The sequence below is a fragment of the Hyperolius riggenbachi genome, chromosome 1 (genome assembly GCF_040937935.1).
Source record: "Hyperolius riggenbachi isolate aHypRig1 chromosome 1, aHypRig1.pri, whole genome shotgun sequence".
Classification (NCBI taxonomy): domain Eukaryota; kingdom Metazoa; phylum Chordata; class Amphibia; order Anura; family Hyperoliidae; genus Hyperolius; species Hyperolius riggenbachi.
The window spans coordinates 472,019,006-472,035,613 of NC_090646.1; the positions used below are offsets into that span (position 1 = coordinate 472,019,006).

The 16,608-nt window shown below is 43.1% G+C and overlaps 1 protein-coding gene across 1 annotated transcript in view; it reads left to right on the forward strand.

Annotated features, from left to right (window-relative positions):
- SELENOM (selenoprotein M) overlaps window positions 1-15,645 on the forward strand; it is a 42,509-nt gene extending 26,864 nt beyond the window's left edge. The window contains exons 3-5 of the mRNA XM_068271500.1: window positions 1,967-2,001; window positions 4,731-4,809; window positions 14,271-15,645. Of these exons, the coding sequence (XP_068127601.1) occupies window positions 1,967-2,001; window positions 4,731-4,809; window positions 14,271-14,465 (309 nt within the window). The 3' untranslated portion in view covers window positions 14,466-15,645. The remainder of the gene's footprint in view (window positions 1-1,966; window positions 2,002-4,730; window positions 4,810-14,270) is intronic.
- The last annotated feature ends 963 nt before the right edge of the window (window positions 15,646-16,608 follow it).

Consider the following 16,608-nt stretch of genomic DNA (forward strand, 5'->3'; position numbering starts at 1 on the left):
CTCCAAAAATCGCTTGCAAAACGCTATCACAAATCGCTAGCGATTGCAATAGCACTTTCTTGTGGGTTCCAGGCCTAAAACAGTGATAATTGGGAAACACTGATTGGCTAAGGGATCACATGTTTATTTCCTTTTAACACCTGAAAGGGTTAAAAGGAAATAAATATGGCAGCCAACATATCCCTGATGTCAGATTTCCTTTTAAACTACAGGCTGCAATCTGCTGCAGAGGCCCAGGAAAGTCCAAAACAGCAGAGGGCAGCAGATAGCCACAACTTTTGTGTGCAAAATGTGCTCTGAGGTTGCATTGAAGTGAATTTAACTCTGAATCACCAATTAGTTCCGTATTTTCTTATATAGGACACACTTTTTCTCCTCAAAAAATTGGGAGAAAGTCCCTAGGTCTTATACGGCAAAGGCCTGCTGCCACTTTGGGGATTCCCTGCCTGTGTGCCCACGAGTGCCTGGCTCCCCCCACTGCCTCTGCTCCCTATCCTGGACCCCTTGCAAGTGTATAGCAGCAGTAGCGGTAGCTGCTTACCTAATCCGCCATGCCCGCGGGCACTGCAGACATCCTCCTCCGCACAGCTCGCTCTAGTGTTCGGCTTGTATTGATGATGCAATCTATACAAGCCGAACACTAGAGTGAGACAAGCGAAGGAGAGGGATATCTGCAATCCCGTGGGCATAGCAGATTAGGTAAGCTACACACCAGGGGTGTCAGGAGAGGGAGCGGAGGAACACAGTGGATAGGAGGGGTTGGGACAGGAGAGGGAGTGGAGGCATGGGGAGGAGGGGGCAGGAGAGGGAGCGCAGGCACACAGTGGGGCCGGGAGAGGAAGCGGAGGGTAATTACAGTTGTGTTCAAAGCACTAATCAACACCATAAAAATCAGTCTACCCCATTAGAAGTATGATCTTTAAAGAGACTCCGTAACAAAAATTCATCCTGTTTTTTATCATCCTACAAGTTCCAAAAGCTATTCTAATGTGTTCTGGCTTACTGCGGCACGTTCTACTATCACCATCTCTGTAATAAATCAATGTATCTTTCCCCTGTCAGACTTGTCGGCATGTGTCTGGAAGGCTGCCAAGTTCTTCAGTGTTGTGGTTCTGCTATGAACTCCCCCTTCCAGGCCCCTCTATGCACACTGCCTGTGTATTATTTAGATTAGGGCAGCTTCTCTCTTCTCTTCTCTTTTACAAGCAGGATAAATCGTCCTCTGAGCTGGCTGGGCTTTCACATACTGAGGAATTACAGACAAGGGCAAAGCTGTTTGCAGGAAGAAACAGCCTGAAACTTCAGTGCATGAGAGATGCAGGGGGAAAGAAACACACAAATGATCTCTTGAGATTCAAAAGGAAGGCTGTATACAGCCTGCTTGTGTATGGATGTATTTTCTATGTGTGGACATACTGTACATCAACCTACTTCCTGTTTTGGTGGCCATTTTGTTTGTTTATAAACCAACTTTTTAAAACTGTTTTTAACCACTTTTAATGCGGCGATGAGCGGCGAAATTGTGACAGAGGGTAATAGGAGATGTCCCCTAACGCACTGGTATGTTTACTTTTGTGCGATTTTAACAATACAGATTCTCTTTAAGGAGCAATCCATTAAAAAAAATGTTTTTGGACCCTATACACTAGGCTCCAGCATCTCTGCACCACAATAGAGGACTATCTACTGACCACAGCATCGTACCCATCACAAGCCTAGGCAATCCAAGCTCAGCATATAAAAAAAAATCATAATCAGAAATTACCTGCAGTGAAAACTGCACGCTAGAGGGATCAGTACTTCCAGAGATATTACCTGCTGAATAATATGTAAATATTCACTTTTTGACTTTTCTTGTAAAGGTTTACTTTAGTCACTGTTACTGGAATATTGTGGTAAATTATGCTGATGACAAACTGAGCAAAGTACAAAACTGAGCAGTAACAGAGTTCTCTTTGTTTTTCAGGTGAAGGCCTTCGTAAATGAAGACATCCCTTTTTAGTATCCTTTATGCGAGAATGGAGATATGTATGTGATTTGTCCACATACAGGCATCAGTAGAGGGAGGGTTCTGTGTGAGAATTGGGTTAGGTTGCATTTTATGATAGTAATAGCTTTAAAGTGACCCTGAGGCAGTGCGAGGGGGGGGGGGGGGGCGCGGGGCGGTGATGGGACACAGAGGCATGTTCTTTGCCTCATGAGATGCCTCTGTGTCCCCCCCCCCCCCCCACCACCACAGCCCCCCTGAAATTAGCTAAAATATATGTTGCTAAGGGTAAGGGAGGAGAAGATTCCCTGCTCAAACGCCCACTAGGGGCCATTGGGCATCTCTCTCCCTGGCCGCGCCCCCACCTCCCTGCACGCTGGGTTAGAGAGAGCTCTTTCCTTCCAGCGTCATGACCGAGAGGTCACAAAAGTGAAAGTGGGCCCTAGAAGGCCTCAGGAGCGGCTGGGATTGCGGTTACCTGCATTATTTTTCTATTTTGCTTATTTTTGTGTCTTGTTTCCTTTGTTGGTAGCCCCTGGATAACTATGCTGAAGTCCAGTGGCAGTACTGATTTTGAGTGGTGAGGAAGGGGTGGGGGGCCCATATACAGAATGCACCATGAAGGGTATTCTTTATTTTGTCCTAATCTTACCTCTTAGCTCAGGTATCTTACAACCTTCATCTAATTATCCCTGGATGACTCTGCTGACAGCTACACCATCAGCCTTGCTCTGTGTCCTCTGATGCCCGGAATGGGAGAGGGGGCTGCAGGTAATGATATATCTGGGATGGGCCACACTTCTTACTCTCTAGGCTATTTAATCCCTAAATCGGGCCTTTCAAGAGTTCAGTCCAGTATTGTAAGACATCAGTTATGGTTCCTCACCTGGTAATGCCAGTTTCCCAGCTACAGATTAAACAAAATAGTATTAGGAATAGTAATAGTAATAGTAATAGTAAGATAGTGTCATATTGCAACAGGATCTGGATAGGATGGCTATATGGGCACATACATGGCAGATGAAATTCAATGTTGACAAATGTAAAGTCATGCATTTTGGTCGTACCAATGGTCTAGCACCATACAAAATAAATGGGATACAGTTGGGAACATCAAACTTGGAGAAGGACTTAGGAGTACTCATCGACAACAAGTTAAATAATCGTACTCAATGCCAAGCAGCTGCAGCTAAAGCTAACAAAATTTTGGGATGCATTAAAAGGGAAATAAAAACTCGAGATGCTAGCATAATATTGCCCCTGTTTAACTCTCTAGTAAGGCCACATCTGGAATATGGAATTCAGTTCTGGGCACCACATTACAAAAAAGATATTGCAGTTTTAGAGCAGGTGCAGAGACTAGCTACAAAATTGATACGTGGGATGGAAGGTCTCGCTTACCAAGAAAGGTTAGATAAACTGGGTTTATTTAGTCTAGAGAAAAGACGCCTTAGAGGAGATCTAATTAACATGTATAAATACATCAGAGGGCAATATAATAGCTTGGCGGATAAGCTTTTTGTCCCTAGGCCTTCGCAAAGGACTAGAGGACATGAGCTGCGCATGGAGGAAAAACGTTTTAGCCATTTAGGAAAGGGTTCTTTACAGTAAGAGTGATTAAGATGTGGAATGCATTGCCACAGGAAGTCGTTATGGCAAACTCTATACCTGCATTTAAAGGGGGCTTAGATGCTTTCCTTGCGTTGAAAGACATCCATGGCTACAATTACTAGGTTATGCCTAATGATGTTGATCCAGGGATTTTATCTGATTGCCATCTGGAGTCAGGAAGGAATTTTTCCCTTTTGGGGCTAATTGGACCATGCCTTGTGGGGTTTTTTTCGCCTTCCTCTGGATCAACAGGGGTATGTGGGGGACGGGCTTTTCAACCAAAATAACTATGTAACTATGTATTAAAGGACACCTGAGGTGAGAGGATTATGGAGGCTGCCATATTGATTTCCTTTTAAACAATGCAGATTGCCTGGCTATCCAGCTGATCCTCTGCCTCTAATCCTTTTAGCCACAGACCCTGAACAAGCATGCAGCAGATTAGGCGTTTCTGACGTTATTGTCAGTTCTGAGAAGATTAGCTGCATGCTTGTTTCTGGTGTTATTCAGACACTACTGCAGCCAAATAGATCAGCAGGACTGCCAGGCAACTGGTATTAACAGGAAATAAATATGGCAACCTCCATATTCTTCTCACTTCAGTTGTCCTTTGAGGGGAATGGGAGATTTTGGCACCCATTAGCAGTGGAAGTTTGGCTGCTGCCATAGGCCCCCATTGTAATACGAGCAATGAGGGGAAATTTGAGCGCTGAAGAGGTATGATTAAGGTTAGGGGTGTGGCATTGGGGGGGGGGTGTTTAATGTTAGGCATTGGTAGTGGGTTGGAGGGTTCAGTGTGAGAAAAGGCTTAGGTTTAGCTGTAGTAAAATGGTAATTTTCACTAAAACGTAATTTACCTATATTCAACTGTCGGGGTTTTTGGGTGCCCAAATTTCCCAACACCCGGTATTAAGGATCCTGGTGGAGTCAAGTAAGGAGAGTTAAATGACTACACTCGTTTTTTATCTTAGTACCATAAAACTGGATCATTTTATTGTATCTTGTGTGGTCACCTTTAGGAACATGCATGGTTTCCTAAACTGTTAGAGATACCAATTAGGCCTAGTTGGTTGCAGTAGATATTCTATATAAAGTATGAATAGTTCTTCCTTGACAGCATGTCTTTTCTCAGTCACAACCTTGAGATGAAGCATATGGCTGGAGCAGATCCTGAACTAATACTCCTCTCTGACATATATGAGGAGCTGGAGGTGAGGACTAGGCTTTACTAGGCTGTCAAGTAACAGACTCTACAACAGATTTTATCAGGTCTTCAGGCGACTTAAAATGTATGAGTAAGCATACATATACAACTCCCAATTCAGATTATGCTCTCAGCAGTCTTTCTACATTGTTCAGTATAACCAGTTACACACAGAACAAGCCTTTCACATCAGTGACTACCACCTGGAAACTAAAATACTGGCCAGACATTATCGTGTGAATTCACATGAAAAAAAGAGCATCAGTTAGTAAGCTTATTATACTGTATATATACAGTGTATTGCTACTGAAGGTTATACAGTAGCATCCTAACTGGGATTGCTGCAGCTGTGTGGCAGACATTCACATCCTGTCCTTCATAGATCACTTCCTGTTCCAAGAATGTACAGTGATGTGAAAAACTATTTGCCCCCTTCCTGATTTCTTATTCTTTTGCATGTTTGTCACACTTAACGGTTTTTGATCAGCAGAAACATTTAACTATTAGTCAAAGATAACATAATTGAGCACAAAATACAGTTTTAAATGATTTTTATTATTTAGTGAGAAAAAAAACTCCAAATCTACATGGCCGTGTGAAAAAGTGATTGCCCCCTTTGTTAAAAAAAAAATAACTTAACTGGTTTATCACACCTGAGTTCAATTTCTGTAGTCACCCCCAGGCCTGATTACTGCCACACCTGTTTCAATCAAGAAATCACTTAAATAGGAGCTATCTGACACAGAGAAGTAGACCAAAATCACCTCAAAAGCTAGACATCATGCCAAGATCCAAAGAAATTCAGGAACAAATGAGAAGAAAAGTAACTGAGATCTATCAGTCTGGTAAAGGTTATAAAGCCATTTCTAAAGCTTTGGGACTCCAGTGAACCACAGTGAGAGCCATTATCCACAAATGGCAAAAACATGGAACAGTGATGAACCTTCCCAGGAGTGGCCGGTCGACCAAAAATACCCCAAGAGCGCAGAGAAAACTCATCCAAAAGGCCACAAAAGACCCAAGGACAACATCTAAAGAACTGCAGGCCTCACTTGCTTTAATTAAGGTCAGTGTTCACGACTCCACCATAAACAAGAGACTGGGCAAAAACGGCCTGCATGGCAGATATCCAAGGCGCAAACCACTTTTAAGCAAAAAAAAAACATTAAGGCTCATCTCAATTTTGCTAAAAACATCTCAATGATTGCCAAGACTTTTGGGAAAATACCTTTCGGACCGTCGAGACAAAAGTTGAACTTTTTGGAAGGTGCGTGTCCCGTTACATCTGGCGTAGAAGTAACACAGCATTTCAGCAAAAGAACATCATACCAACAGTAAAATATGGTGGTGATAGTGTGATGGTCTGGGGTTGTTTTGCTGCTTCAGGACCTGGAAGGCTTGCTGTGATAGATGGAACCATGAATTCTACTGTCTACCAAAAAATCCTGAAGGAGAATGTCCGGCCATCTGTTGGTCAACTCAAGCTGAAGCGATCTTGGGTGCTGCAGCAGTACAAGGACCCAAAACACACCAGCAAATCCACCTCCGAATGGCTGAAGAAAAACAAAAAGATGACTTTGGAGTGGCCTAGTCAAAGTCCTGACCTGAATCTTATTGAGATGTTGTGGCATGACCTTAAAAAGGCGGTTCATGCTAGAAAACCCTCTAATAAAGCTGAATTACAACAATTCTGCAAAGATGAGTGGGCCAAAATTCCTCCAGAGCGCTGTAAAAAAGACTCGTTGCAAGTTATCGCAAACGCTTGATTGCAGTTATTGCTAAGGGTGGCCCAACCAGTTATTAGGTTCAGGGGCAATTTCTTTATCACACAGGGCCATGTAAGTTTTGAGTTTTTTTTCTCACTAAATAACATAATTGAAGACAAAATGCAGTTTTAAATGATGGTTTTTATTATCTTTGACTAATAGTTAACGGTTTTTGATGAGCAGAAACCAGTGTTGCCAACCGCCAGTAAATTTACTGACAGTCAGTAAAAAAGTCAACAAATCTGGGCTGTCAGTAAAGTCCATGAAAAAAATTGTGGTGTCAGTAAAAAAAACCCCTCTCTCTTTCCCAGAAGATCACAGCACTTACTACTTATCAGTTCACGTATTCTATCACTCTGGAATGTACACTGCTCTAGCTAAAGGTGGCCATACATCTGTAGACTTGGCGGCCGATCAACCATCAGATAAGACAATTATTATTGATATTATAGAAATTGGTGCCACCAAGAGCATGCCTTGTTTACAATCAATCCAATTTCGGGCCAAAATTAGTTGCATGTATCGATCACAATCGGACATGCTGGAATATCTCAGGTTGGCATGCTCAATCAATTTCAATATTAGATGTCAGTAAAAAAAAAGTGTTCTGTCAGTAAATTTTTTGTGCTTTGTCAGTAAAAATGTATTTCCAAGGTTGGCAACACTGGCAGAAACATTTAAGCGTGACAAACATGCAAAAGAATAAGAAATCAGGAAGGGGGCAAATAGTTTTTCACATCACTGTATGTTAATGGCACAAGTAAGTATTCTAAAGATTGCCCAAAGGCTGCTGCATACTGTATAAATGTCATCTACATTCTGTTGATAACTTAAGGAAATACAACTGATGTGCTCTACAGGTTAAGATAGTTGGCCTCAGTTGATAGAGAAATGAACAAATAAAGTGAGAATAGACACTGAGAAACTACCTATGAAAATTCTTGTTCCATTAAGTTCTAAAAATAAAACCTAATTGCTCGCTATAGCAACTTCTCAATTCCTTTCTCCTTTACATTTCTTCCACTTTTCTATAAAATGAGCCTGAATCAGCACAGCCAGTACTGCATATGCATTGCTTCCCCCTCTGTATGAAGCACAGCTGTCTTTATGAGACATCTATTGTTGCTGCAGATGCATACATCTCATTATGGTTTGCAGTGAGCAGCTGCAACAGTGACATCTGCAGGTTACAAGGAGGCAGTGCCACGCATTAAAAAGTAAATTAAGGAATAATTATGCTTATGAAGTAAGGTTCATGTTCACCTTCTGTAGCTATGGGTGCTTTATAAAGCTGTTTGCCAACACAAAGTTCTGTCTTTGCCATAGAAGCTGTATGTGGGTGTATTCAGCTTCTGCTGGCGCTTCAGTTGCAGTAACAGATTGCTGAAGTGTTTGGTAAACCACGCGCCATGTACAGTTTAGAGTGTTAGAGCAAACAGACCATTAGAACAGGTATGTTGGGGAAGCAGTCCAGGAATAGGGAAATTTGATTTATTTTTACCAATTTAAGATTTAGTTCAGTGATCTTACAGAGGTTTTTAAGTGAGTGTGTTAAATTAAATAAATGAGAAGTCACTCTGTGAGTAGGTTAAAGGGAACCTTAACTGAGAGGGATATGGTTGTTTCCTGTTAAACAATACCAGTTGCCTGGCAGGCCTGATGAGCTCTTTGGCTGCAGTGCTGGCTGAATCACACACCTGAAACAAGCATGCAGTTAATACAGTCCGACTTCAGTCAGAGCACCTGATCTGCATGCTTGTTCAGGGGCTGTGGCTGAAAGTATTAGAGACACAGGATCAGCAGGATAATCAGGCAACTAGTATTATTTTAAAAGGAAAAATCCATATCCTTCTCGGTTTAGGTTCCCTTTATGACTGGTTCGCTACACCACTAGCGTGGTGTACCCTTAACACACACAATTTAGCAAAGCACTCAACAGTCACTAGATCCAGATGATTTAAAGTCCATCCTAATTGTACACAAGTTGCAGTTCAAATCAACCTTCTACTCAGTATAAATTTTCACAGTGAAGCATTCCACCGACAAGCAAATAATACAGATTGCACTCATCGAATCAGTCAGCTGATCAAATTACAGACCAGCAAACACGATCTCAGGCTCCAAACCCTCAGCAGGGATCCCTCAGTGATGCATGTAAAAAATAAACAGATAACTGCACATTGCATAATACTGTTATTATACAGGGACTCTTTCCACCACCAGCGTGCTTTGGGTTAAACACCTTTTTCAATAGTGTCATCATCCACCAGATTATAACATCCGCCTCTTACCAAATGCTATGGCTGACCCAGCACAGACCAGCAACAGCGTTTGAACTCCCTTTTTGGGGGTCTTCCTCATCGACCGTACAAGCAGACCTTCAACTAAAAGAGAACTCCAATAGTGCGAAACTGTTTATTAAATAAAAATATAAAAATTGAGTGCAATCGCATATGAAGGTAAAGTCATGCGCATATCAAAATCCATATGCTCCTGGCGTCTCCATGGATGTCCAAACTCCGCCCATATCATCTGGATCTAGTGACTGTTGAGCACTTAGCTAATTTAAAGGGAACCAGAGACGAAGCACCCTCATGTAATATATATATAGAGCAGGGTAGGTGTTTTCTCGTATGTATGTATGTATGTATGTATGTATGTATGTATGTATGTATGTATGTATGTATGTATGTATGTATGTATGTATGTATGTATGTATGTATGTATGTATGTATGTATATATATATATATATATATATATATATATATATATATATATATATGAACATTAGAGAAAACACCTACCCTGCTCTCGGTTTCATTCCTCTCTGCTAAATCTGCCTGTTATCAGCCCTGATAAGAATCCCCAACTGAGCATTCAGTCTAGCTTTTCCAGGAAGGATTATAGCTCAGTCAGTCCTCCGTGATGTCTTTTCAAGCCCAAGCCTGCCCTCTTGTGGCTCTGCTTTGCTGCTTCGAGGATAAATAGCAACAAAGCAGAGCCACAAGGGGGCAGATTTGGGCTTGAAAAGACATCACAGAAGACTGACTCAGCTATAATCATTCTGGGAAAAGCTAGACTGAATGCTCAGTCGGGGATTCTTATCAGGGCTGATAACAGGCAGATTTAGCAGTGAAGAATGAAACAGAGGGCAGGGTAGGAGTTTACTGACATGTTCGCATTGATATATATGGTAAAATACATGGGGTGCTTAGTCACCAGTTCTCTTTAACCACTTCACATCCAGACCTTGTTTTCCCCTTATTGACCAGAGCAGTTTTGACGCTTTAACGGTGTCCCTATTCAATCAGCAATAACTTTATCCCTACTCACTACACCTAAATGATCTATATATCTTTTTTTTTCAAGACAAACCAGGCTTTCAATGGGGGGTATTTAGTTCCAAGAACAATTTTGTTTTCTAGGCATTTTAATTGAAAAAAGGGAACAAAAATTAAAAAAAATGCATTATTTCTCAGTTTTTAACAATGCCAGTTTAAAAATAAAAAGTGCCACAGTGATAAAACCATTCCACCAGTTAATGTCCCCCCTAATATAGTCAGATGTGCCCCGAGTATCAGCCCAACCTTCCCAGTTTAGCCAGATGTGACCCCAATATCGGCACCCCCGTATAGTCAGATGTGTCCCATGTATCTACCACCCCCCAGTACAGAGAGACAGTAACGCCGCCAGGATTGGCACCCCTCATTATAGGCAGTTGTGTCCCCAGGATAAAATTTCCCCCATTATAGCCATATGTGCCCCCAGAATTGCCCCCCCCCCCCCCCACCAATTATAGCCAGATGTGCCCCCAGTATTAGGTTACCCCCCCCCCCCCCCCAGATAGCCAAATGATCCCCCATTGTGATGTCATCCCCCCAGTTACCCAGATGCCTGGCAGTTTTTTTGCACCCCCAAACCCCCCCTCCCCCCCAGTGTGGGTAGGCAGATGTATGACCCCCCCCCCCATCAGGCAGCCCCTCCGTGCACAGATGCCAAAAAAATGTAAATAAAGCCACCTCTCTCACCTTACCTCGTTCCAGCGATGAGCCTGCAGCCCGAGCATCCGATCCCAGCTCTGAACTCAGCCGCGTATTGCCGGTGACCTGGGTCCCGGCCTGATGACGTCATCAAGCCGGGACCCGGGTCACCGGCAATACGCGGCTGAGTTCAGAGCTGGGATCGGATGCTCGGGCTGCAGGCTCATCGCTGGAACGAGGTAAGGTGAGAGAGGCGGCTTTATTTACATTTTTTTAGCTATCTGTGCACGGAGGACGGGGAGATGAAGGATCACACTGTTTGCTACAGCGGTGATCGTTCATCCGCGGGGGGGGGGGGGGGGGGGGGTCACTAATTGGCTACAAGGGAACATGTTCCCTTTTGCCAATTAGTAAGGCAACCGACAGTGCCGGGGGGTGCGCTCTGAAGCGCACCTGTTCCTGCACAAAAGGGCTTAAAGCAGGTCAGTATATCTACGTCGCTGTGGCTTGGAGAGTGCCACAGCTGACGTAGATATACTGTAGTGGTGGGGAAAGTGGTTAAGTGTGCTTTTCTCCATTACTGATGGATGGTGATACAAGTGTAAAAGGGTGTTTAACCCAAAGCACACTGGTGGTTGAAAGAGTCCCTGTATAATAACAGTATTATGCAATGTGGAGTTATCTGTTTATTTTTTACATGCATCACTGAGGGAACCCTGCTGAGTGTTTGGAGCCTGAGATCGTGCGTAGTAAAAAAAAAAAAAAAAACGTGTTTGCTGGTCTGTAATTTGGTCAGCTGACTGATTCGGTGAGTGCATTATCTGCTTGTCGGTGGAATGCTTCACTGGGAACATTTATACTGAGAAGTTTGATTTGACCTGCAACTTTTGTACAATTGGGAAGGACTTTATATCATCTGGATCTAGTGACTGTTGAGAGTTTAATTCCATGAACTTTCATTGGATTAGAGGTCATAAGAAGTTGTTAAAAAAAAGTCAATGACCAGCTGCACAAGTACAGTTATTGCACAGTTATCTTTATCTTTTCAGAGAGATAACTAGAGAGATTGGTTACATAAGAAATATTACTCACCCCAGAGGATGAGTGGGCCCTGCATGGAAAAAATGCTTGCCATACACACAACCGTATGTGTTAGAAACAGCTGCTAAAGTATCATTCACACCCGGACCAGGATAAAATCTTAACAAGACCGGAAAGAGCGTTTTTTATGGTGCCCACAAATGTGGCAGTAAAAATTGTAGTTTTCTAGTCAATATGACCATTTTATTGAATTGACTGGGAAGCAAAAATTTTAAGAACAGTTTTTATATACTCCAGTGTACATTTTACGGTTTCTTGAAATAGAAACATTCAGCTAGGGTAGAAATGAAGGCTTTTGATTATTTTACCACATGGACGTGGATTTGTTTGTTGGCAATGCAATAGTTTTCAATAACTGAAGCATTCACACTGAACAATTTAAAAATTGCCACTTCTCTGGCCAGCATTACAAGCAAAGCAATAAAAACGGGATAGAACAACTAAAATTGTAACAACCAACATAACTTTATGTATATAATTATTGACTTATGAATTTAACATTTATCTACTGCGCAACTACAGTTCAGTATATGGAAGTCTTGTCTAATGGATGTTATGGAAAATAATACAGTAGTTCCAAATATATAACAATTATGGGCTGTGATATCTGTGGCAGTAATCACCAGCAATAAACTGATAGTATGTGAGCTTCCCTACACAATCTGTTCATAAAATTCAATGGGCCTGATGCAATTGACAAACTCGCCAGCACTAAGGCCCCGTTCACACTTGCGGTTTTGTCAAAACCGCACCGGATGTCCGGACCGCACCGTATCCGGACCGGACCTGATCCGTACGGTTCCTATACGGATCCGGTCCGGATCCGGTCCGTTTGCATCCGGTTTCCGTGCGGTGTGAACACGGTTGCGGTCCGGATCCGGTTTCTTAAGGAGATAACAACCTGTAAATACCTGGGGTCTGGGAGGTCAGCAGAAGGGTCTGGGGTCATTGTTGGAGACAGGTGGACGTGTGGAGACCATCCGTGGATACAGAGACTGCAGTTGGGACCATGGATCCAGGCATTTTTCGTATACCTGGGAATTCTCTGTTGTTCGCCTCCTCGTTATCAGACTTATATCAGACATGTTGCTGCCTAGAGCTCCAGCATGAAATCGCTGCTGCCCCACTCTGTGAACTCCATGTGGTCCCCATCCAAAATGCATAGGAAGTGGGGTAGAACGTCCGGTTTTTGTAGCCAGTGTGTTGTGCGCTCTCCGGTTCTCATTACTTTGTATTGGCCGGATGGTGCAGTCCGGCTCCGCCCCGGATACGGCTGCCGGAGGAGCCGGACCAAAAAATAGCGCATGTTGGAACGGACGCCGGAGTCCGGATCCGGTCCGGATCCGGTCCGGCTCCGGTCCGGCAGAACGGACGCATGTGAACGGACGCATAGGCTTTCATAGCTATTGCCGTGCGTCCGTTCCGTCCGTTCTGCAAGCGGTCCGGCTCCGGAACGGCGATTCCGGACGGCCACCGCTAATGTGAACCGGGCCTTACACTGGCAAGTCTAAAAATCAGGAGACCATAATGTTGCCTGATCCAGTTGTTGTTAGCACCTGCCAGGGTGACAAGATTCGCCTGTCCAATTTGATAGGGAGTAGTCCTTGTCTTTGTGATGGCAGAATATGGCTAAGATTGCTTAAAAAAAGGGAAAAAAAAAAAAGCTAGTTCACTAGCTATTTTTTTTCCCTTTTTTAAGCAATCTTAGCCATGTTCTGCCATCACAAAGACAAGGACTCTGCCACCTAACAGATTTTTTTTTTTCCAGAAAAAGTGTTGATTTGTTGGATCACCAAGCTTTCCAGGACAGGAGAACCATAGTCAATGAGGTCATAGATTCTTGCTCACGCTCATTAAAATCAAATAAGCCAAATGAGTGTGTGCAGGTTGGAATAGATAGCTTTGTAAAACTAAGGACAAAGAGTTGCTGTAATCCAGCAGTTCTGGAGGTATGGATGGACTGCAAGTGCACATGCAAAAACAGCACTGGGAAATTTGGCCACAAGGAACGTCTCACAATGCTTCTGCAAAAGTCCTGGCGACGTTAATTACTATTCCCCTTCCAGGTCGCCATGGACCCCGGGGGAAGATGTAATTCGGCTGCCAGCTAGTGCCGAAATTGCTGTCTGAGTGCCACTATAACTGTCATTCACATTACGGCCTGTGGTGGTGCAGGGTGCGCCCAGATTTCCTGCAAGCCTATAAAGCCATTATTTGCAAGGTCCTGAAACAATGCATTATAATCCTATTTTTGGACACGTTGAAAATTATGCTGGCAGTTACCATCTGTTATATGAAAGCAACCCTACATTGGAGTGTTTACAAAACACTTACTGCTAGGGCTCTGCACATCAACACACTTCTGTCCAGAAAGGATTACTGTTGCACTTGTAATGCTTGCATGTCAGTGTCATAATACCTCCACTCCTAGTCTTCTGCATCTCATGGGAATCGCCTAATTTCAGCCATCATTTCTCTCATAAACACAATGATTATCTGTTTATGTTATTCTGCGGAAAGCCTCTGCCAGTTAGAAACATAAGCAGTTTATGCTGAATGGAAATACACTTGACCTTTGAGAGCAAATGACATCTATATATATTTCTTTTCTCCTTTCCAGAGAATTCCTCTCCGTGAAATGACAAGAAATGAAATCAACCAGCTATTGAAGGATTTGGGATTTTATAGGAAGGAGAGCCCAGATGCTGCTGTTCCCGCAGAGTTTAAGCTGGCTCCTGCAAAGCCTGTTAAGGAAGAGAAGCAGGAGAGTGTGGAGGGAAAAGTCACAGAGGAGGAGACCAGGGAAGAGCTGTAGGGTCTTCACTAACCCTTGTCCTGACACTGGAGAACCCGCACCATTCACATACCGCTCACACAGCTAAATTATCCTACACATAGTACAATGACACATGCCACTTGCTCAACCGACTGATAAAGCTGGCTTGACATTTTCCATAGTTCTAAAGTTATGCTTCCCACCAGAGCATTACACTTACCACCAGAGCAGTGGTTCTACAGATGGTGAATGAGATGTTAGAATTCAGAGCGGATGCTAATTTTTGCAGATTGGGAATGAACTCGTCAAATGCAGCAGCCACTGCACCAATTTGCATAAAGTGCTTCAGCTCTGAATTATTAGCATCCCACCGACCATCTATGTGTTGCTATATAAAGTCCTACCTGTCAGACTTTTCATAAAGGTTGCAAAAGCAGAGCCATTTCTCAGCGGTGCTATTCCCCCGAGCTCAGATCTGTGTCTGCCAGTGACTGCCATGTGATAAGGAGGTCGTTACAGATTCCATACAGAGCACCATGAACAGGAGTCACACACTGACCCCCCACAGCTTTATTAGGACACACACATTACAAGCAAGGCAGATGTTTTGCCAAGTGCACAATCCTGAAAGAAATCGGTCTCATTGAATGCAGAGATCCTGTTTGTTAGCTGGTGATGCACCTGGTTGGGCTGCAGCACAGCACTTCTGACTTGTGAGCTTACACTCGCCCTGGCCAGGAGTGTGGTGCCAGCAGGCAGACAGGACATCAGTGTCACTTCCCTGACATACAGGACCTGGCACAAGTGAGAACAGATTTCTCTGGGAATTCTGCACTTGGATAAAACCATTGAAGAGGTGACAGATGTATATTAAAGAACACAATCTATGGAAAATGATAAGCTGCCATCCCTTACTGACTACTATGCACGTTGGTTGACAATAAAATTAGCTACTGTTAGAATATATCTGGGTTTTACAATGATTATGGAATGTAGTAGGCTAGGTCCCCCAATAATGCAGAATAAATCCCCAAATCACCTGCTGTCCTCAGCGATCCATGTTCTGGCCATTGCTGTCTTCAGGAACATGAATGAAGATCTCAGCTGTAAAGTCTTGGCTGGGAACCGATGTAAACGTTTCTGCTGACTAGGAATGGTCAGATACTAGATTGTGACCTGTAAGGAGGACTTTTTAAGAAAATAAAAACTTTTAAAGAAAGTATGTGTAGAATTTTGTTTTCTGTTAATAGAGGTGAAGAAGGTGACATAGAAATGTACAACTGAGTGTTTCTTACAAGGATGATTGCAAATTTAAGTATGATTTGTAATGTTTTGTACAGTGCATCCAGCAAGTATTCACAGGGCACCACTTTTTCCACATTTTGTTATGTTACAGCCTTATTCCAAAATGAATTAAATTAATTTCTTTCCTCAGAATTCTACACACAACACCCCATAATGACAACATGAAAAAGTTTACTTGAGGTTTTGGCAAAATTATTAAAAACCAGCTGATGCCCCGGCATTGCCCAGGTATCCGATTGGCTGTGGCTCCATCCCTTTTCTGAATTTGAACCCCAGTCACCCAATAACCAACTGTACCAGGTTTAAAGCTTGTGGCATTAACAGTGCAAGAATGGCAGCAATTAAATATTCCCCTTAAAAATAGGTGAATTTTGATTGGCTTTTGTAGGCTCCACCCACTTTTCTGAATATTAATCCCAGTCACCCAGTGACTAGCTGTGCAAAGTTTGAGAAACCTACCATAAACAGTGTAAGAATGGCTGCAGATTACATTTTCCCAGTGAAATTTGTATTTGTCTCCGCTCACTGATGACTTCATTGGCTTTTGTAGGCCCCACCCACTTTTCTGATTATTAACTAGGTCCAGATCTTTGGTACGTATATATACGCCCCTGTGTTTACCACTAGCAGATCAGGGGCGTATACATACGCACTATTTACTTACCGCCGCCAATCCCGATTCCTGTGCCGTTTCCATTTGCCATCACCTCATCCCTGTTCTTCCGTGACGGAGTACGAGAATCATCTATTCTCGGCCCCGATCACTGTGCCTGGTATGAATGGGAGAGAGATGCATCTCTCATTCATAATTGCAAGGAAACAGTTACACACACTTTAGTTCCTATCTACTGTAAACAGAAGACCTGGTGAACTAAGT